Source organism: Sander lucioperca, chromosome 3 (genome assembly GCF_008315115.2).
Source record: "Sander lucioperca isolate FBNREF2018 chromosome 3, SLUC_FBN_1.2, whole genome shotgun sequence".
Lineage (NCBI taxonomy): Eukaryota > Metazoa > Chordata > Actinopteri > Perciformes > Percidae > Sander > Sander lucioperca.
The window spans coordinates 17,813,035-17,837,374 of NC_050175.1; the positions used below are offsets into that span (position 1 = coordinate 17,813,035).

Here is a 24,340-nt window from a genome sequence, read left to right on the forward strand (position 1 = left end):
CCTAACACAAAACAACTGAATTGTGGTAGGTAATACATCTGATTTCATATAGCCTAGGCCTACTGCTTTAGTAAAAAAAATATTTTTTCAGGGCTCTGGCTCTCACCTGAGACTATTGTTGACGCATATGCAGGACGCAAAAAATGAAAATGAATGTTGCACTAGTCTGGACATCTTACCGTGCCAACGTTGCAATAAAGGTTGCCTAAATGCCATGTAGCCTATATAAATTTGCTGTCAGCTTACTAATTGATTGCGCGTTTTGTGTAGATTTGGACTTTTATACGTTTTATTCCACATTGTTTAAACGCCGTGGATCTATGATCGCTGTGGATTACTTTTTTCCGTGTCATTGGATTACGGCAAAATATGGATCTTATTTCTTAACGTGTCTTAACAGTTTATGGTGTGACTGCGCTTGGTTTCTGCGTTTGGAGAGGCCTTTTGTCACGGCATTCCGCCACATCTGTCTATTGCATTCCAAGACAGCCGTGGCGCGATTGGATTTCATAAGGGCGAATTGTTAAATTGTTAGAATGTAATTTAAAATCTTCTTTAAAAATAAACATATATGTTGATTTAGCATGTTTGTTTTGTCCATATGTGCTCGTGCTGTGTTCCCCAAGTGGTAGGCCAGGTCTCAGCTTCTACAATGAGTTTGTTTGTTTTTTTTGCCCCCCCTGGCTCGAATGTCAAACTCCGCCTATGATTAGAATAAGTGAATGTTAAGAGTGTTTAAAAGGAAAAAAAGAAAGATGGAAAGTCAGCTTTCATGTTCCATGTAGACTGTTTAGGTAATTCAATGTGATATTTGAAGCTGAACTTCTTATGATCATGTCTAAAACTTAAGAATGGATTCAAAATCTGATCCTGTTTGACTTGCTGGCAGAGGAGGAGAGAGGGTGGAATGGAGGAACTGAGTAGGGAGATTGTAAAAGATAGTAGCAGGCAGGGATGAAAGAAAGAATGACGTAAGAAGGAAGGAAGGAGGCACATAGACAGCCAATTGATCATGTTGCAAATGACAGAAAGCATGAGGGAGGAGAAGAGTCAGGCTGGTAATTGCTGAGTTGTGATTCCTGAAAACCAATCATTGTACAGTTAGAAAATGAAATTTCGATTATCAATTTGTGGGTAAAACATTGCTGCTTCAGACTCCAAACAAGAGATGGTGGAGAGGGGAAGAGAAGGAGGGAGGGCAAGACCAGAGTAAAGAAGGTGGAGAGATACTGTTGATAAGTGGAGAAGACAGGAACTTCCTCCTGTGCTTCTGATTGACAGAGTTGAAGGTCCTCCACCGTACTACTTCTGTGTCAAATTGGCACTTTATTCTGCAGCGCTTTGTACCTTCACTTAACCTACCACTTAATCCTTCATTGCTAAAATAAGCTTTACAGTCTCTCCCACTGTCTGTTCAAAGAGTTCATTTTAAACTAGAGATGTTCCAATCGGTATGGTTGGTATCGGTATCGGAACATCTCTAGTACCGATACCAGTATCAGTATCGGCTCCGATACTGCCTAAAATGCTGGTATCGGTATCGGGAAGTACTGGAGTTTATGCACCGATCCGATACCACGTAATAAAGCCCTAAAGAAAATCTACGTTAAAGTAGTTTATTTATGTTCTTTTTCCATTATAACTGACTGTCAAACTGCATAATAAAAGAAAGTTCTGGGGTGTTCATTTGTGTTTGTTCATGTTTCACAAAGAGTTTAACCTGAGCCAGGCCGACAACAAAGATAGAAATCATATCGCATCCATACAGGGATAGTAGTATACAGCTGTTAAAACATAATAAAATATATGACACACTGGTATCGGTTCGGTACTCGGTATCGGCCGATACGCAAGTTCTATTTTATACTGTACTAATTTAGGAAACCAGGGTGAATGAAGCGCCCCTCCTGAATGGCCAGTGTATAACCTTTTATCTAAGATCAAACTACAATCTGAACACTGAATGCTTTGTTTTTCAGGTTACTGCAGAATCCGACCAGAAGACCTTTGTCTACCAGGGGCATATCCACAGTAAAGATTTTGGCAAGTTCCATCTGACGAGGCAAGGTAGGTTTGTCTGTAACATCAGCACCAATAACAACCACAACAAACAACAGCCTTGATCTTCCTATTAAACAACGTCAAACTGAAAGTGGAAGTAAAATATTCAGTCAAATTAAAGGAATATTATTGGAATGTTTTTGTTAGTGTAAAATTAATTTAATTTCAGACTGAGTAAACATGAGAAGCAGATCTCAAGTACACAGACTAATAATACAAAAAGCCTTGATTACAACATGCTCAAAAGGGTGTTCATGCATGTGTGGGTTATCTGTGTCTGTACCCCAAGGCCCTGTAACCATGGCAATGGACCCATCCAACCCCTACACAAACAGCAGCTCTGTGGCAGCAGCCATCTTAGTTCCTTTCTTTGCCCTCATCCTCTCTGGATTTGCCTTCTACCTCTACAAGCACAGGTAAGCAATATCCTCAAGAGTTAAAAACAGACAACCAGCAGACTAGAATACAAAACAGGTTTGCATTGTTGATTTTTTAACAGGTTCACTTTATAAATAAATAAAAGAAAATATCCACCTTGAATTATTTACTGATGCAGATACAACTAAATGTTTTTCAGTGCGTTTTAATGTTTTATTTTTTCAGTGCACCACTATTCCCTAATTCTGTCATTTATTTCATACGTTTCCTTGAAACACCCACTCTAACTTATTTTAAATGTATCTTTGGGTTGCATTGTATTGCGGTCTCTTAAGGCTCCTGTTGATTATTACTGCCTTATTACTGTATGTGTGCCTTTTGCTAAATGTTCATCTCATTCTGAGGGGCTAGCATCAAAACTGTATTTATCATTTATCAAAACAGTTTCTCAAGGAAATTAGTCCTAACAATTTTTCTGTTGCACATTATTTGTCCAACTTTTAATCTTTGGAGTAGAAACTTTATTAAACTTGGAAAGTCATCCTACGTTTTCAGGTTTAAGGAGAGATGCAGAACTGTTCTAGCTGGTTAGGAGTTTACAGTTGGTGGCAGCTGAATTAAAAAACAAAAATAAATTTTTTCAGGGATGTAATGCCCTATTTGCAAAACTCCATTAACAAGATGTTGTAATTTAAACTTAATTGGCAACAATGAATATAACAGTGGTCCTTTACTAATGTAATGGTATTTATTCGGATCTTAAATCATCAATTAAAAGAAAACCTGAGAGTAAGTATCCAAATCTTACTAAATAACTCCTAAGTCATAATTTGTAGGAAAGGTCAAACCTACAGCACAATTCCTAGGAATGGTTCTGATATGCTTGATAAATATGAGCACTGGTGCACAGTTTATCAATTATTCTTCTCAGTTGTAGCTGCACTTAAAGTATTTTAAAGTGACAGGTTTTGTTGTACAAAGAATCAAAATAATATTATAGTATTATACAATAGTATAACCCTTTTTAAGTTTCTTTCCACAAAACAACCTTCTGTATTTTTAGACAGGGCTCTAATTTATTGAAGGTGCAAATGCAGGGGCACATGGCTATAGACTGCTTTTTTTGGTGATCAGAGGTGCAAGCACAGCCCTGCTGCAGCACAGACAAGTTGGCAGGATACGAGTGTCAGCCGTTAGAGTTGCATTGCGCCTACCAACTATGACACCTTGGTAGTTTCCATATGGGCTAGGAGTTTGCAGAGAGTTGTTCATAGTCTTAAAAAAATTTAGTTTGTTTAATCCATTGCTTGACTGGATGTGTACTTTAAAGATCACATATACATGACAAGCACTTTAAAAGGGAAGGCCTTGCCACATCCTACAAACAATTGTGGAGTACGTTATTGTTAAGCATCACCCAAAAATCCAACCCAATACAAATGTAAAATAAGTATGAGTATTACCAAATAGGTGCAGGCGGACAAATCATTTACTTGCAACCTTCCAAATTGGGAACAAACATGAACACCGAAATAGAGCCTGTGTAGTAAAGAGAGTAATGATGTATTTTTTCCTTTGAAAACATTTATTTGTGAGTCACTTCCAAACTAAGTAGAGGATACATGTTTGATACACCCTGTTTCCTAAATCACTTTTTAAATATATTGAGTGGACCAGATACATTTTTTGGAAAAAGAGGCAGGTTTACATAATTTTTTCAAACATAATTATAGCTCTAAAACCCCAAGCGTACTATGAAGATTAAATCTCATTGACCTTAGATATTAATTATTGTTCCTAGAAAGTTCACAAAAGACTTACAATGCCTAAAGATGGCAGATAATACACAACTATATTGAGGGTAAAATGTCATTATTAACGTTTTCTGTTTAAGACTTGTGTGAGATTCTACACCTAAGGGATGTTCTGACTTCTGCACTTCATCACTCAAAGTTTTACAAAGTCATCTTACTCAACAATGGTCATTATTTCCCATTAATCCGTTGGCTTATCATTTATGGTACCTGTATGCTACAGTATTCTATCTGCAGTGAAACATGTAGTGTCTGACCTGTTGATGTTATTCAGGAAAAATACATGTTTTGCAAACATGTTTTGTTAGCAAGTTAGTAATGTGCTTTGCTATGTTAGTATAGTTAATCCTGTGAATACTAAGATGGTAACTGCTGTGTACAGGGCCATGCAGATATTGACTGTACAGTTAGCGTAGTTTACCAATAACTAACACTATCATTACATTACCTTACACTGTTACACAACCTGCTCACCAGTTAGCTGTGTGCAATGATAGTTGATGTATATTAAAGCTGATGGTTGTATACAGGACATTGTCTGCTGACACAGATGACAATGAGAGACCAAAAGACACCTGGGGGCCTGGCGGCAGGTAAGACTGACACCTGTCATTCACCTGGTTTCAAACAACAACCAGACCTCCGCCCGCCGCCACATCCTCTGTCAAACTCGTCATCCCTTGTTTTTAGTTTTGAGATTTTGCTTCATGCTGTTTAGTAAGGCTGCACAACTGACCAAAGTATGTAATATAAACTATGAATATATGAATACTTTGTCCTACTCTATTTTGTATTACTGTAAAATAAAAATAAAACTTATAAACCAAAATCAATATTAATTCAGAGGGAAATGGAACACAGAGACTCCTCACATCAGCTAAAAGTTATTGTTATCTTAAGTTTTTTAAAGCAGTGCTGCCCTACTGTGCCAAAACAGCAATCATTTAAGCTACGCAGATATGTTTTGTCTTTGATCTCATTGTCATCTCTCTGTCAGCATGATTACATCAAGAACAAATTTAGTATTTGATGTACTTCAAAGTGTTCTAATCAAAACAAGTAATATATATGCTGCTGCTTTTTTAAATGTATTTCTACTGTTACTTTTGACTTTCATTACTCTCACCTTGACAGAAGGTATGTGGTAAAGTTAACTTTGCCATCATAATGCCCTAGCCCAACATAACGGCAAGCCAACAGAAAATATTTCTTTACATAACAATTTAATATCATAAATAACAAACTAAAAGCAAGATGAGTGTGCACACAGTGGTTTCTTCCTGCATTGGCCCATATGTCTTTACAGTAGCTATAATACTGTCAAAGCAATTATGTGTGCTGTTTTTCATTCTACCAATAAAACTAAGCTATTGCACCTACAGCCACAACCAGAAATTAGTGCACCAACTTGAACCACTGCCATGCAGGGAGGTCTGTGGTGTGTGTTGGTGTGTGCAGTTTTGTAAAGTAATGGGTTGAGCATGTAGGCTTAGTGGCTCCCCAGGGTTGGATTTCTACCAGTTCACACACACACACACACACACACACACACACACACACACACACATTCACGCGTGCACACACACACACACACACACACACACACACACACACACACACACACACACACACTTAATGAGGTCAGAGTCAAACAGTGTTTCAGCTGCAGCACTCCTCCCTGCTAATAGTTCCACAGGGTTTGGAAGTAAGTGATTATATCTAACTGGATTATAGGACCTGATTATCCAAAAATGTAATCTGCGACAAACAGACAAATTATGATGGGGTAGTCATATTTCACAGCATATCTGTTTGAACCCCAGCAGTATGTTTCTTAAAATCCTCATTCAGGCATATTTAGTAATAATATACAACAAACCATTGGGTACCATTTGCAGGATGATTGCAGGATGCAAGCAGACACACTCACATGAGAGCAGCAGATGGGCACTGGCAGCTGAACCACTGAAGCAGGGAGTTGTTATGGTTCATGTTCGCACTCCTGCCATCATTCCCCCTGCAATTTGTAGATTTTTACGAGAAATGCGCATTTAATCTCAAGGGTAAAGCTCTTGCCCAAGATGTCTAATAAGACAGGTGAAAGGACAGAGCGTGTTTTATGATTACTTTTTTGATTATATTTGAATTTGAAGATTTGTTTTTTTAATTGGTTGTAGTCATAGTCAATATTCAGTTAATTGTTAATCTATTAAACACTTATAATTATGTACAGGTCTCTCTGCATGACTAGTACTACTGTTAAATAGGGCATGCAATGTAAATTCTAGCATTGTGTATGTACGGTAGTGGGTCTTATCTTGACATGTGTATGCTTTTCACACAAGTTAATAAGTTAATGACTTAAATAAGTACCAATATCTTGTAATCAGAGAATCTTTTGAATAGTTGGGGGTCAAAAAGGCTCCAAAACAAACTTATAGACACATCAAACCAGAGAGCAATAAAAGCATCCCATTATAGTTATGTTTTTGGCTACCTCAAAAATGTAATCTAATATTTCCTGGCTTTTTTTGTTGGTTCTCCAACTTCAGAGAAAAATCTCTCTCTCTCTCTCTCTCTCTCTCTCTCTCTCTCTCTCTCTCTCTCTCTCTCTCTCTCTATATATATATATATATATATATATATATATATATATATATATATATAGATAGATATTTTTAGCTGCTAGATGCTCAACATTTTTCACCAGTCACTGATTTACTGGGGCTCAGTGTTTTGTGCTGGCCAAGTAACATACACTAGACAGGTTTGAGATTGTTTTATTGGAAATGCCTGCCTGTGATTTTCTATGGGAGAGTTGGTGAGAGCTAATACATATTGTATAATAAAATAACTACATCAGCATATTTGAGAAACTTAAAGCGTAACTCTCGCCAAAATGCAACCTAGGGTCTTTTTGTGAACGTACCCAAGTCAAACTTTCGTTTAAAAGCATATTTAGGACGGAATCGCCACTTTTAAGATTTACCGTATTTTTGTTTTTCGGTCAAATGGCCTTTTGAATGGGAGTGCTAGGGGCACTTTTATGCTAGCCTCAAAATAGCTATTTTTAAAACACTAAGAAGGCGATACTTTGAGCAAAGTTTCATGTTGTGTCGAGCCTTCTTAGTGTTTTAAAAATAGCTATTTTGAGGCTAGCATAAAAGTGCCCCTAGCACTCCCATTCAAAAGGCCATTTGACCGAAAAACAAAAATACGGTAAATCTTAAAAGTGCCTTTAAACGAAGGTTTGACTCGGGTACATTCACAAAAAGACCCTAGGTTGCATTTTGACGAGAGTTACGCTTTAATCTCGCTGTCCTAAAATATCTGAGTTTTTGTTTTTCATTTTGTGTTTCAGAGACCTGCAATCATTTTTTTCTTTTTTCCAAACATGCCAATACAACTTTGCAGAGATATCCTTGTGAAACCAAATACCTGCCTGAACACCATTTTTTTCTTCTCATTTTGTTTTGCAGGACGCGTCCCAAGGTCCAGTTCAATGGCTATGTCGGCCATGAGAGCTCCAATGGTCAGGCATCATTTGAAAACCCAATGTATGACACCAACATGAAGCCCACAGAGGCTAAGGCAGTTCGATTCGATACCACACTCAATACAGTCTGCACTGTGGTATAGTCTTACAAACCTGCCACTGCCTACACAGTGGTTTAGTCCAACCTCCCTGTTGCAGTCTGCGGTGTGGCTTAACCAAACAGAGAAGAAAGAAGAAAACTAATGATTTGGACTTGTCACCGTAAGCAGTCTGTGTTGTAGCATGCTGGTCCTCTGTCAGCATAATCTGCACAGTTATGCAGCTCTGCTCCACCTCCTACCTGAACAACTGTATCATCCACCTCTCCCTACAGTCCAAAAGAGCGAAATAAGTCTGAACCAATACACAAGGGAGTAGACAATGGCGTCGTCAAATGTGTTATTCAGGAGATCAATTCTGGGACCAGAATTCTTCTTAAGCACTGTTGCTATTCAGACACCAATGAAAAATACAAAAAAGATGGTATATACGATTAATTGAACTTCCTCCAACAGCAGCAACCTCATTTAACAGTGCTGGTCCTGTGTAAGTTGACCCAACCTCCTTTTGGAAAGGGCTTGTATGGCCAGAGTAATATGGCCCTTGAATACTCTCCATGCAACCTGAATGGTGGTTAACCCAACCTAACCCCATACTCCATGCCAAGTTTGCACAGTGGTAATAGGCTAACTCTTAACTTACTAACTCCCCTGATGCAGGCCACACATGGGTGTGACCGATGCAAGGTTCTAACCTCAGGGGGAAGCACATACACTATTAGACATTGAATAGTCATTGGATAGTTCCTATTAACAACACGAAAACCATCATTGGTGCTGGACCAATAACCTCCCACTGGACTTCACTCTGGACTTGACAGGACTGGACTCTCTGACCTATTTACAGTTGACAGAGTCTGTTTTGGTGGAAGCTGATATCAGTTGTACAGACTGCTGTAAAGTTGACAACCAAATGCAGTCAATACAGTGACAAGTTCAACCAGACCAATTCCTTTAAAGAAAATGATACTCTCATCCAGTACTGGATACTAGTATTAGATTAGTACTAGGAGAGGTTGACTAGTGCTAGACAAGCCAGGGTCAGATAACAGTTGCAGATACGTTTAAAAGGTTTGTTTTAGCCTACTTGGAGAACTGAATGGGCTAGGTTTAATATAGCAGGACAATCACAGGGTTAGGTAAGTTGAGGTGTCAGTCAAGTTCCTGTGATTGTCTTTACCTTCTGCCACTTACTGTATTGCCTATTATGACAATGTCTACCTACAGTATTTGGCAACTAATTTAGGCTAAAACATACCAGCTTTATTATGAGAACCTGGGAGCTAGTTCTAGATGCGTTTTTGGCATTTTCAAATATTCTATAGAGGTACTATACATCTAAATCAGTCCTATATACAGTATTCCACACTAGCACTAGATAGACTGTGCTGAAGCAGAAAACAAGACATTTGAGTTGCCGGGCTGGTGTACACAATGGACTGGTTTCCAGAGGCCTGTCTAACACAATCAAACAGTCAGACAACTAATTCTTGTTCTTGGACTAGCCAGGATTCTGTGCTTGGTGGCTGAACAAGTGGAAGCCTGGAGGCAATAAGCTGTCAAGATTGTCAACTGCTGCAATCAGCTGTGGCCAAATCCAGGAAATGATTTATCTTCTCGTAACTCCGGTCGGGATTATCAGTCAAGTGATGACTGATTTGTTGTCTACAGCATACCCTCCAGCCACAAAATCAGATATAGATGAACAGATTAACAGACAGATTGGTTGACTGGCAGAAATTAGACAGATGGACACGGACAAACGGACAGATAGACACCTCTGTCAGTTGTGCTGGAAAAGAGAGACAAGGACAGGTTGCTATGGAAACAGAGGCAAATAGTTGTCTCTGTTTGTCTCTTCTGGCATTTTTCTTCAGTGAAGATATTGATGAACAGACTCTATGTTCAAATACCCAGTGGCCCCATGGGACTTCCCAAACCACTGCTGCTGGGGACCCCAAAATATAAACTTTATATAAACTCCTAAACCGCACAAATTTTGCACTAGTGTGTTTTTCTGACTGGGTTATGAAAAAATGAATAATTTTTGGGTCTGAAATGGGTTTGAAAAATAAGTGATTCAAAAGAGAGCATTTTATTCAAAAACTTTTATCTTTAAAAAGATGACAAAATGACAAAATACAGGGTTACAGCGTGTTTGTATATACACATTTATATTTCACACTCCCTGTTAGCAGGTGTGACCACATGCTATACCGTTGTTTATTTTGTTGCCATGCCAACATGCTAGCCAACCCGAAAGTTGGGATCAGTTTACCCATTGACCTCTGAGCTTCTAGTGTCACTTAATGACAATTTATTTGCCATTTTTAAAACAGTGGGTGTTTCTGAGAGCTCATACAGAATACTGTTACTGCTGTAATATGTGGCAGAAATATACAGAAAGGGTCACAACCATAATATGCAGTATGGACCACGCTGCTAGTTTTATTTGCAGGCATTCAACTCCATCTTTTTCTGAGATACTATACAGTACTCTTAAGGTATACTAAATAGTACACAAAGATTAAATAGTATCCAACCAATATGGGCTGATTATTTTTAACAGACAGTGTGAGCTATCAGAAACAACATGTGACTGTTTCTCTAACTCTCTTTAAAAAGATGTGTTGCAAGTGTCCCCAACTACTCACATTATCATGCATTATCTTTCAACACATTTAACATATCTGATGCATATGAGCTTATTATTTCAACACACCTATTTAAAGAGCTCACAGCATATTTGTGATCTGTTCGAGAATTGGTCATGTAAGGCAGACAAAGAGATAAAGTATGTAGACAACATGCACAATTATTGTTGTCGTCAGTTGCACCCGGAGCCCCTCCATTGTTTGAGAAATACCTCGTGTGCAGAGAGTAAGTTACATCCTGCTTATTAATGCTGGAACCTCATTGCAACAAATACATAAGCTTAGCAAATGTGACCTAGCCTTCAGTATTTCCTGGTATTTTAAGTCAAAATATCATAGTAACACACAAGTCTGCAGGATTCAAAAAAATCACTTGCCAAGCTTGTTATTTCTCGCAGTGTTTTCTCAAAATAATTTTATTTTTCAAAAGATGCTGCACTTGGTTGAGATCACAGATGTTACTGCTTTCAGTGTGTGTCTTTCAGTGTCTCCAGGCCTGTTTCTTGTTTCTTTCACTCTCTGTGCAGACCATTCTGGCATTACACTTCAGGCATTTGGTTTAACCTGCATGATTCTTTATTGTCTAAATGAATTTTTGTTTATGTTCCCCATGTTTTCATTCATTCAACCTCAATTTATCATACTGTCTTACCCCCAAACAATAAATCACAAATCAATTGTTCACACTAATGATAACAAATAGTGAGTAAAATGTATGAGATGTCAGACAATGAAAACTTACAACTCATACCATGAAACACAAGTTATAATACAGTGTTATATTTCAGGCCAAAACTCAACTCACTAAAATCAGAGTTAACTCAAATACTGAAAAGAAAAACATTTGGCATGAGAAGGTTGTCACATCCATCTATTTTAAATTGTCAGCTCATTTAATTGAAAATGTATCTACTCCAGACCTGGATGTTGCAAAGGAAATGTCCTGAAACAAATAATGATTATGTTTGGAAGCATGACTATGGGATATTGTTGGTATTATAATATCCATTGTTAGCCTGTCATTCACAGTCTCAGGCTCATGGTCATGGTCAGACAGCCAGAAACACATATACCAGTGTGTGTCACAGAAAATAAAGATGCAGATGTGTGTATGCACTATAATTCTAGTTTAAGAAGGCAACAAGACAGAAAGGACACTTTCAAAATCTTCTCACAGAAATAAACAAGACATCTGTAAACAACAGTCGAGTGTCTGCTTACAAGATAGTGAGCCTCCTCTCTTTTTATTGTTGGAGTGCACCCCATGCTTCTATTTTAATTGATTAAATTAATTCAGTGGAGATTTCCTATGGAGCCAAGAGAGCATAATGGAGCCTGAAAATTAGAGGCTGCAAGGTTTCCAAAGGTGTAATAAAAGGTCTAATTTTTAACAATTAATGACACAGATCTGATCTCCTAGTGTGCCCAAACAAGAAAATCTAGACTCAGCATTGTCCCAGTTTATCCTGGCATGAAAAGATCAGAAGAACAAGGGTTAGATTTCAGATTGTGTGTACTTATAGAAATTTGGGGAAATGCAAAAGTGACTAATATATATGGCACACATACCATACGGTCTCAAGCTTATAGCAGAAGTCTTAAGAATACTTACAATACTTCTGTAATATTCTCCTTGATTCTAATACCCACACTCTGACTTCAATTTAGACTAAAGATATGCTGAGACATGGTGGTGGTGCAGACAAAGTTAGAGTGGACCCAGGCATTTTTTTTCAATATATGAAATGATCTGTTTCAACAAAAGAAGTCTTCGACAGGGTCACAAAACAGATCTCCATCGTGTCTGGTTTGTACTCAAAAAGGAGACAAATGTTGAGCTGATAGTTAGATAATTCATTTGCATGACTATTTAATTAAAATTAAAGGAATGTGAATGATTGAAATTGTTTCCTCTCAGAAAAAAAGCAGAAAAAGGATATATGTTGTGGCTCTGATTAAGATGTAAGATGATTTTTGAACATGATCTTACAATGGACAACATTTTTATTCGAGCCAAAAGTGTGTTGCAACTTATTTTATGTCTGAATAGAATCAAATTTTATAACAACAACCTTACTGGTGTGATAATCTAGTTTGGTATAGCTATTCTTTTTATTGCTGTAGGAAAGCGTAGGAAAGACAGTGGGTAGGCTGTAAGGCCGATACATGAAGTAACAAGACAGGCTATGGTATGTTCACGTTCACGTTCAAGTCTAGGGAAAAGGTAAAGCGGTGAAAATATTCTAAATATAGTGTACACCTAAAGAGATATTTTGCCGATTTTAAACCAGCTCTGTGTCATGGCAGTGTGTGCAGATGAACAACTTCACTTTGTGACAGTTTGTTACTCTCTTGTTTTTTCATAGATGCAGAGTGATACTTATTTTGCAATGGAATTAGATGTCATAGTTGGTGTATATGGTTATTATATCACGGCTATGAACCAAATAGATTGCTTGATTTGAGCTACCCGATTCATAAAGTATGAGACAGTGAGTTCATCTGTTTATAGATCAGTATCCTTCTTAACAAGCCACATACCTTATCTGAAATGCCTCAAAATTTGGATATCACTCAAGACTTTCTTAACAATTTGTGAAGAATTTTCCACATTTGGCCTTCATTTGGCATTGTCAGCAGTCCTCACCATGTAAAAGAGCGACAGCTTTTAAAGTTAAAAAAACAAAAACAACTACCTGCTTTTTCAGCTGTGACCTTTCACAGTTTGGGTTCACAAGTTTGTCCCTTACTTTCTCTAAAGTGGTATTGTCAGCAGTCCTCATTGAAACAAAGAGACCCAGGTTGCTGCGAGCTTAAGTCAAAACCAGATAAACGTGTAGATGTCACACATTGCCTTTTCACACAGTGTCCTATGGTAGAGATGAGGGGTTTTTCCACCAGGTATTGTAATACAGAATAAATGCAATACAGATATAAGATGTATCTAAATTACAGTGATGTCGCTGAACTTTCCTGTATTAATACTGAAGGAAAATCCAGTCGCAGTCCTGCTTGAGCAACTGTGTCATACTGTACATGTGTTCATATGTGGCTCAGCAGCCATTTGGACTTGTAGATAGAGTTCGATCTGTTTTCGATCGAGTTTTATTGCCAGATGAAAATCAGACCTTCTTGTGTGTGCGTGCGTGCGTGTGGGTTTCTTTCAAATTCAGTTTGTAGTGTAATCAAATCAAAATATTCAGTATTGCCCTTGACAGGCCTTTAATTCACCTTCTCATTAGTTTGGATAGGACAAACTTCTCATGCCATATGGTCAGCATTAGAGCTTTGAATAAAATCTCCAACCTGGTGTGTCTGACTTGAACGTGAGTTGACCGCAGCACTGCTTCACTCATCAGTGCAAAGGATGAATAATCGTCATTTCGGCACATGGCAGCTTGTAGATTGGGACACCACACATATTCGTGTTATATTCACACGTTGTGGTGACGGGATGCGTTCTCAGCAACACATATTGACACGCAGTTAGTAAGTTTGTTGCTTAAAAATGTGTACTGAAAAATAATTTTTGTTGTCCCAAATGGTACAGAAGATGTGTAGAAAAATGGCAAGTCATCACCAGGAAACTGCCATCATCATTAATGTTATTGTTTTAATCATAATCACCATCATTATCATCGCTGTCGCCTCTCACCATCATCATGTGCTGCTGAACTTGAAGTAGGTGCAAAAGAAAAAAAAGTTTTTGTACAGAAATCTATTTTTTATGGAGAATTTGTAAAAAAACAAAATATTAAATATGCTGTACTTTTTATGATTAATGGGTACAACAAAATCTTGTTCATTAAAGTCAATGTTTTTACTGTGACACACCATGTAAAAATGTATGGTTCAAACTGAGTATCAAATATCAAAATGTCATATGATCTCTTTTGTCCATTATGGCTGCTTTTACACAGGAACAGAAAAACCTTGTGGGACCCAGAGTTAATCTTCTTTGTGCTGGAGAGACACTTATCTCTGGGTCACACCGTAACACCTTAAACGTTCTATATTCACAATCTAAAAAAACTTCAGTCTTATAAAATGATGTGTCAGCTTCAACTCCTCCAGAGCTTGGGGCCGGCAGAGTATATGTTTCTTTTGAACATTGACATTTTTAGGTCACCATTCATTGCAAAAAATATGGTATATAATGTGGCTTTAAATGTGGCAGCTGTGCCATACAAGTTGCATTGGTGATTTCTTGGATTAAAATATGTTGTATACCCACATTTTTCAATAATTTTAGATAAACATACACACTTGACTTTGTCATAATGTCATAAACACTATTCATTGATGGGTGGACACTTCCTTTAACAGTGTTCTTGTGTAACAGCAGCCCTGTGTGGCTGATCCTAATAGTTATATCTGCGAGAGGGAAGACTTCCACAGGCACAAAAGATTTTGAATGACTTGACCCCTTTACAGCCCAAAATCTGTCCTCATACAGTAGCTGTCTAAGCAAGGAGGAATCTGGTTGTCCTTGCTTAGACATGGGTTGAGAGTGGGAAATGAAATTGTGGTAAATTTAGGCTCTAACACCATTAGCAAATCAGCAAACGTTTTGGAGGCTCCTATCTTGACTGGTAAAACAGGAATGGCGTACTCTAAGTTTTAAATTTAAGGACGGAAAATGGCATTTTTCTATCCTCCCATGAGATCATGAGAGAGAAACAAAATGGTGTGTTATAAATGGTTAAAGAGATACTGTATGTGATTGCAGCCTCACAACCTGCTGTTAAAGAGACTCACAGTTTATTTATCAGCTATTTTGAAAACATTATTTGAGAATAAAGTTTTTGATACAATACTTTCTTGTTTGTACCAATGTTTTTGTAAACTGCTAATCGGATTTATTAACTGGTTTTTGGTATGATTTTGTTTGCTTGAGTATGTCCAATTACAAACACAGTCAGCATTGACCCTTTAGTCCTGGGTTTGAATCTGACCTGCATGGCTGAAGCCTCTCTGGGTGCATGTTTTCTTGGGTTTCCTTCAGGTGCTCCAGTTTCCCTGCAGAGTCTAAAGATATACTTGTCAGGTGAGTTTATGTTGTTGTTTGTCTAGGTTTATTAGCCCTCTAAAAGACTGTCCACAATGTACCCTGCCTCTCACTAAATGCATATTGGGTTAGGCTAAAGCCTGGATGGACTGACAAACATACTGAAATACAGGTTCATTAAACATAGTCAGTATAAGCGAGTTGCTTAATTTTGAATTCAAAGGCAAACCTCACCTTAATCCTGACATTAATAAGGGTTAATCCAAGGCAAAGCGTGTGCTGAAGAACCATGTTTGCCTCTGCATTGTGTGTATAGGATAATCTACACTAAGTCATCTAGTTACTGATAGCAAACAAGGTGAAGGTCAATGACCACTTATAATCGCATTGCGAGTATTGTTTACTAATATTTTGTTGTAGTTTGCTCTTTAAATAGAAAGTTTTTGTTTGTCTTTGTCACCTTTAGAACAAGTGTTCCAGGTAACACTAACACGTGTTGGTAGCCTAGAGACATGGTATTTACATCCCTAAATGCACACCATAGTCACAAATGTGAAAGGAATTGTGAGGTTTGTGTCTTTTCTCGACTTGATATACTTTACTAGAATGTTACCATAGTTACACAGGTTGGTCAGAAACGTTTGAACCAGCAAATCATATCGCTGAGAAAATGATTATAGATAATACACAACTAAAGAGATTCCATCAATGACTGATGATATGAAACTAGAGAAGGAGAGAACCAGAGCAGTGAAGGGAGAAAAACAGCACAATCAGTCAGCCGCAGCATGTGGCAGATTGATGACTTGTACCAGCTGAAACTTTATTTATACAGCACCTTACAAAACAAGGTTACAAGCTGGTTTACAGGTGAATTTGGGATCAAACATGTCAAGACCTAAACAAGAGATTGGGAGATAAGAAATAAAACAGGAGAAGTAATAAAAGCAAATTATTTGAATAATTAAAAGGAGAATGAAATAAAATCAAGGAAAACAGAGAATACAAACTGAAGCAGTAAAAATAAAAGCTGATGCTGATAAAAGAAAGGCTTTATCCAATAAAGAGATGCCAGAATAAAGTTGACGTGATCTTGTCTCTTGAAATTCAATACAATCTTTAACACTGCAGCCCGTGAGTCCATCATTATAAACTCATGTTATCTCGACAAATTCTTTTTAAAACCACATATGTTTATATGAATTTACTGTGTTTTTTCCCCCCAAAGATATAAAAAATGGATTTGCACAAAAAACTAGAATACTTCCATTTAATGCTGTAGCAGCTATGAAAATGTGGCATCTTGGATGTCATATAGCCCCAATAAAGCACTTAACATAGCAGATGCAGACAATGTATATTATCACATGGAAGTAAAAGCATATGGTTTTCTCTAGATTTTGATTTGATTTTACTTTTTCCATAATGTGTCTTGTGTCCCAAGAGGTACACGGTTTAATATACAAAACACAATATTTAACCAAACAAAACCATAGGCCTACTACAAACATATCACATTAGATATTACGAAAAGTGGAGGCAGTGCAATGTATTTAATCACTTTAATTTGCTTTTTTAATGCTCCTCAGCTGGAGGAATCATAAGTAGCCCCATTAACAAACAAGATAAAATAGTTAAAATAAACAGTTTATGGCTGCAGGCTTGACATTCACAGACGGGTAACAGTGTTCTGTAAAGTGATGAGCTTCAGAGTACCAAATGGAACGGGTTTTGATTAATTTATTTTGAAATGGAAAGAGATAGCTTTATTTCTGGCTAAAAAAATTTGAACAGAAGGCAACTGAGGCTGGATCCATAAGGCACATCATGGGTGAGAGGTGGCCACTGAGGAGGAAGTATCACCAAATACTACTAATTTGATTTAAAAAGAGTGGTATAGCAAAAAATATATATGATGAATACACAAAATTTGTTTAGGTGTGTGCAGGTCGGGGGCAATAGGTCAAAGCACTCAGGTGTTAGTTAAAGCCCCAGTGTGTAACGTTTGTAGTTGTTCATTATCAAAATCTGTATTGCCCTTCACAAACTTGTCCTTTTTCATGAATATTGACCACCACCATCAATTTCAAGTATTCCTATAAGCTTGGAATTTTACATTTGCGCTTGCATGAACTGGGGTAGACGCTCCATAATGATGCGCCATCTTGAAATACGTTAGCCGGAAAGGGACATACAGGCTATACTGCTCCGCCTTTCGCGTTTTCGACTCACAGCTGCTGCTAATGGGTATCGTCGCTTCCCGGCCCCGGCAAGTTTGAAGAAGGAAACATGGAGGACCACAAGTATTCAAAATCCAAATTTCAGGAGAGTCTTCTTCTTCACCCAGAAAAAGAAAACGGATATTGAAAAGAGCAAGAGACCGGCGTCATCAGAAAAAAGAGTGAACATTGGAGCTGCTTTGTACACACACACCAAATCCCACATAGTTAATTATCCTCTGGACCGCTGCAGTCTTCTCTCTCCTTTCCGTTGGGTGGCGTGCGTGCCTGCTCGTGGTGTGAAGCGCGCGTCCACGCCACTCTCCGACATGAACTCATGGATGTATTAAGAGAACGCAAGAACTCCAACAACGACGGCTGATAGTCGGCCTTTTGTACACTTATGCTTTTTGAAGCGTGAAGGCTACCGTAGCTGCAATACTGCGTGGCGAGAGAGATTTGATTGCGATATATGATCTCAACGCTAGATGGGAGTAATTCTTACACAATGTAGCTTTAATGTGACAGGAGGAGGAACAGGAAGTGGACACCACACTAGTAGCAACAACTGTTAGCTAGCTAGTCAACTATAACGTTAGCCATCCAGTCTAAACCAACTGTTGGGAAGCGACATCCTGCCTGATTCCTACAACACCGGAAGAAGGTTTTGGGTCCGAGGGAGTGCTACAAGTGTCACAAACTTTAGTGGCTAATGTTAGCCAGTTAAGCAGCCATTGTCTCCTACTTCCGCTGTCTCTCTGGGCACCGGGTGATTTGAGGATCGGTGTACTTTGTCTGTCCAAACCATGGACGTTGTTCAAACTAAGATACAACGCGCTCTTTCACGAATATATGGTACATCAAGTTAAGGACAGACACTGGTTAAAATAGTGCTGAACTCCCTGCCACCAGGTCAGCAATGCCCGGTCATCTGTGGTCGACCATGGATGTATTAAGCGAACGGTCGATACACTGCAATCAAACACGCTCTGACTTTTGGTGCTTTCAAAGCCGTATGTGAAAGTTGTAATAAGTAAATGACAACGAGCCATGCTTACAGTTAAATGTTGTTTTCAGGAAGTTACCTGCATGGAGAGTACACTGAACATAACGCAGGGGAGCTAATTATTACCACGAAACAGGGGCTTTTATCCACCAGCCAAAACACAAAGTGGTGACATTTAGGCAATTGCTTTCTGATGCCACAGCCTAAGGCTAAGAAATATTATGCTAATTCAAAGTCCATCCCTGATGATAGTCTGCTGGAGGCATAGAGGAAATAATACTGTAATACAAGATTTGAAGTATGAGCTATATCATCCACTAATTAAAAAACAACTGTTTTGATTGCTTGATTGATTGATTAATTCATAAGAAGCATTTATCGATACAATTTCAAAATGGACAGCTTTGGTGACCCCTTGAGCACATTTCTAGCAGTGTTTTAGATCACTATCACTAAGACAGCTTGGCAATCATTCCTACACCATTTTTAGAGAGAAAGAAAGTACAGTTACACTTTACTTGAAGGTATCTACATAAGAGTGACATGACACTGTAATGAACGTGTCATAAACATAAACAAGTCATAAACATTTATGACATAACGCTTCTTTTAGTAAGTGTCATTCGGTTTTTGTCATGACAAGTTATGGTTAGGGTTAGAGTTAGAGTTAGAGTTAGAGTTAGAGTTAGGGTTAGGGTTAGGGTTCATGTGTCATGACTCTGTCATGACAGTGTCATGTGTTCATGACAGTGTCATGTCACTCTTATGTAGATACCTTCAAGTAAAGTGTTACCGAAAGTACTTAAACATAAGAGACACTGTATTATGAATAAAGCACCATGTTGTTTTATCATAATCATAAATCTGGTCATATTGTAACAGCAACAGTTGTTACCAAGGTTGCTCCGATTAGGATTTTTGGGGCCGATCGCTGGAAGCAGTTTTGGCCGATGCTGGTACAGGATCTATTTGAAGCCTACTATTTCTTTATTTAATTATTTTTTATAACATTGTATATTAAAGGGGTGGTTCAGAATTTTGGACATAAAACCTTATTTCCAAGTTAGCCAGTGTGTTATTTATCAGTGGAGACCGTTTTCAACACTTTTCATCCAGTCCTTCCAGTTGCAGAGTTCGCTGGTGCTAGGCTAGCGCAAGTCAACAGTATCTGCTAGCCTGCCATTAAAAACAGTCTTACCCACTCCACAGTACACCCAAGGCAAATCAATTATAACGCCAGACTTTCGATGTAAATGTCTGTTGATAGAATAATGTTAGAATTAAAACTACGTTTGCATTGCATTGCAATAGTTATATTTTGTTCCCTGTAGTTGGTAGCACAGGCTACAGCAGCGGCAGAGTGATATTACCTAGGAGATGACAATCTCACAAGTTTATTTACCTGACAGGCTATAACACACATAACGTTACCGGTACATGAAAACACGCGGGCTAGCAATTTGCATGTAAACTGTCTGAGTTTACATGACTTTTCTGTCAGCAATTACCTAAAGTTAGCGGTTAGCCCAGCCAGGTATCTACCAAGGGTGTAGCTATACCGTTAGTGGGTAAGACTGTTTTTAATGGCAGGCTAGCAGATACTGTTGACTTGCGCTAGCCTAGCATCAGCGAACTCTGCAGCTGGAAGGACTGGATGAAAAGTGTTGAAAATGGTCTCCATTGATAAATAACACACTGGCTAACTTGGAAATAAGGTCCAAAATTCTGAACCACCCCTTTAAGTATTAAACTGAAGAAATAGGAAAATAGTGGCATTTTAAAAAAGTAAGACTCTCACACTGTCATGGTGACCTGGCTGAAACTAATTTAAACTGATTTAATTTGTCTCTCTGTCGTCATTGTCCCCTCACCTCTGTACCCATCGCTTGTTTACTCTCTCCTATTTCCAATCTTCAGATCAGCTTTCTCTAACTTCCTCTCAATTTAGCTTTTTTCTGTTCTTAAGTAAACATTGAATTTAATTATTGTGGTCATCTTCAATTGTCATTAGTCTTTTCAGAATTCAGTCTCCCTTATCTAGTTGGACAGATCAGTATGTTATTTGTGTCAAGGTGAAGGTTTCTTCATTTGTCTCCCTTGGGAGAAATGTGTGTTGGACAAGGGTAAGTTGCTGCATGGACAATACAAAAACAAAGAAAAAACAAAAAAAAAACATTGTGGACAGTAAAACCACAGGCAAAAACACCCAAATATAGACAATGTGCAAAACATCAACTCATTGACTGCTGCTACTTAATATGCATGCTAATGTACAGTGTAAGTAACATACAGTGTCAGTACCTCAATGCTTTGTAATATAATTTTCAGGTATTAATCTTCAAGTCTACGGTGTTGCTGATTACTACACCAGTTGATTGATTGATTTCAATAAATACTATATAGACATAGTAGAACGTCAGTTAAGAAGCATGTCCCTATCCCCCCATGTTTTTTGTAATTAATTAATAAAATCTGTTATCTGCCTGGTATTCAGTGTACAGGATAGTGTGCATTTATTTTCACTATGCTGCTCCACACTTAAAATAAACACTGTTATCAGTTACGGAGCAAGTGGGAGAGTGGGAGAGCAGTGTGTGTGTGTGTGTGTGTGTGTGTGTGTGTTCCACCTATAGCTGTGGACACTTGTTATTCTTGTGTGTTTTGTGCTGTGACGGTATGCAATGCTTTTTTCCCTCCGTTGTTAAATTGCCAATCTCCTTTAATTACACTGGACGCCGCTCAGTTATCATCATAATACAGACTATACAATCTTGGTAACCACCAGATAAGACAAACAAAATCGTGTTTAGCAGTATTTGGATAGAAAGGACAGAGCCAAACAATGAAAAGAGTTGGGACGAGTGATCAGTTTTGTGGGAGAGTAGGCCCAATATGTGTCAACGTCATTTTCATCATCGCTGCTTCCACATAGCAGCTAACAATCTTTTGCAGTTTTTTGCAAGTGTTTTATTTATAATTTATACTAGCTGCCGTACCATGCTAAGTAGATGTGTGTGTGACTCATTTAAAAACAACATTAATACATTGAAACACTTAAATGAAACACTTAACACTTAAAATGAATTGGTAAATAAAAATAACAGAAAAATTAGCAATCATGTAGTCATAGAATTTAAAATGGTGATGGATGGGGAAGACCGGACAGTGAAGGGTAAACTTTTCCACAGACTGAACAAACTAAAGCAGTACTGCCAATTTTTTGAGCATGGTCAGCACACTGTGATTCATCAATCATTGAACTCATGATGTGCCACAATCAACCCTGTGCCCAGAGCTGTCTCAAAAGCTCAAAAAAGGGCAAAAGATGGATAATTCTAGTCTTTACGCATTTGTCTTTGCACATGTCCCATAGGCTGCTTTGGTTGTCTTTTACTGTGTCACACAACATGGGCTAAAACGACAAGTCGTCAGCCATGAAGCTCATATTCCCTCATGTCAATCTGATCGGGCCATTATCATGCTGATATCTTGGGAAGGTTTTAAGTGACTGTGAAAAACTGTAAACAAAAGTGAGCCAGGCTGTAACTCATTATCAAGGAAGGAGCTTCAGCATCTGGCTCTCGATAACATCACAGATTAGAGCCCTCACCACTCAGGGTTTAATCTTTGGCAGACAGTTGTTGATTTTACAGGAGAACTTTATCACCACATGGTTTGCTGTCACAGAATTTCGTTATTATTGGTTTTAATAGAGAGTTTTAGTATCACATCTAAATGCTGTTTCAGGGGCCTTTTCACACTGCCAAAAAACATATCTTGGGGAAACACTGAAATGTTATTATGTACTTATTGTATTGGCCAATTGCCTAAAATGGAAAATGGCAATGGATTTGGGCATCATTGCAGGGATTCGGGGATGATTATCATTTTGGCATCGTCCATGGTTGGCAGCATGAGTGAATCATTTCCCCTCTCTCCCTCATTCTTTCTGTGTATGCGTGTTTGTGTGTCTGCAAAAAGGAATGGAAATTCAGGATTCCTGTCAGGCAAATGCCTCCTGAGTCTCCTCTGTCTTCCTGCTCCGTCTTTTTCTGTCTGGGTCTTTTCTTATCTCTGCTCTCTTTCTCTCTCTCTCTCTGGATGTCTGAACAACAGCGGTTTATGATGGTGGATATTCAACATGGCAGCAAGCTAGGGGAACACTTTTGAAATACACACACACACAGCTTTGTCCCAGGGATAAAATACCTAACCAATGCTACCAATTACCAATTGGCTTGACGATAAAACAAAGGCAAAGTGAAAAGGGTTAACAGTCTATGTACCAGCACAGCGGGGCTTAAACTGAAGCTAATGTCAGCTTGCTAACATGCTCACAATGACTATTGTTAGAAAATATAAAAGAGCACACAACGTGTTCGTTTGATTCCTGAGGACGAAGGAGAAAGGCTTGGGTCCAATTGAAAGTTAAGCAAAAGGTTTAATAAACAACATGGTGAAAATGACAAGACAAAAGCAAATGTTACACTGCCAGCAGTGGACTGCAAGCATGCTTCCTTGTGGGGTCACAATTTTGCAGTCCAAACAATACAAAACAATACATCAATAAAACAATGCCAGCAGTGGACTGCCAAACATGCCTCTGAGCTGAGGGTGGTTCCTCAAAGTAAATCCCTCCGTATTGGTCAGATGTCTTCAAAGGACAAGGTGTTCCTAATCCATGTGTCTTGTGGCCACACCCGGCCACAGGATCTTACCAAGTCAATGTCAATTGTTTCCAAACTACAGGAATACTCATTCTTTGTCTGGCCCAACAGGGGATGGCTCTCAAAGTTGATTAAACAATAGGTCTCCTTGAGCTTCTACCTTTATGCTAAATAACAGACGTGACTTATTCAATTCTTTAGAAGCTAGGGTTGGGGTGAGGCAGTCGAATGCTGATTAGGCTTAATCAGCATTGAAACAATCATTTTCAGCTCAGTTTCAGTGTCACTCACTCTCACAGCAGTTTACATTAAATAAGTTACATTTTTGACCTAAAAGTATATTGCTCTAAAACATTACCAATGTTTTAACTTTTTTTTTACTTCAATAATCCACCCTTCATATATGCTATCACTATAAATGTTACTGAAAATAAAGTAATTTACATAAACATAAAACATAACAAAAATGTAGACATTAGCAAAAAGAAGTTGTAAAAAATAACACATGATTTATACAAGAAATTCATTCCTTCTCTGACCTCATCTGACTCCTCATCTTGTATAAAAAGTGCTATTTCTCTAACATAAAAACTTCTCAGTGATGAGTGTTCTAGGATTCTATTGAAGTAAAAGCAGATACACTTAATTAAATCAGAAGATATTAAAAAGTTGTTGACCAGGTAAATACAATGGGAACTTGAATCATTCAACAGGAAGGGAAAAAAGTAATCCCTGGTCTCAAATCTGTAATGCAATCAGATGGGTTGTAATCTATTCAATGGCAAATCTGTGGAAATGGTGTAAGCTATGTGAAAGCACAGAGAGCAGGTGACATCAATGTCCATTGTTGCAAAAGCTGCAGAATGGGGAATAGTCTGAAGTCCAGATTTTGGAAATTCCTTGATCAATATTGTCCAATGTGGAAAGAAAGTCTCTGGG

General features: G+C 38.2%; 1 protein-coding gene across 1 annotated transcript in view; it reads left to right on the forward strand.

Moving 5' to 3' along the window:
• Positions 1–13,450, forward strand: part of LOC116060479 (CUB and sushi domain-containing protein 1-like) — a 366,236-nt gene extending 352,786 nt beyond the window's left edge. The window contains exons 71-74 of the mRNA XM_031314040.1: positions 1,980–2,067; positions 2,351–2,477; positions 4,784–4,846; positions 7,733–13,450. Coding sequence (XP_031169900.1) covers positions 1,980–2,067; positions 2,351–2,477; positions 4,784–4,846; positions 7,733–7,892 — 438 coding nt within the window. The 3' untranslated portion in view covers positions 7,893–13,450. The remainder of the gene's footprint in view (positions 1–1,979; positions 2,068–2,350; positions 2,478–4,783; positions 4,847–7,732) is intronic.
• Positions 13,451–24,340: the final 10,890 nt, after the last annotated feature.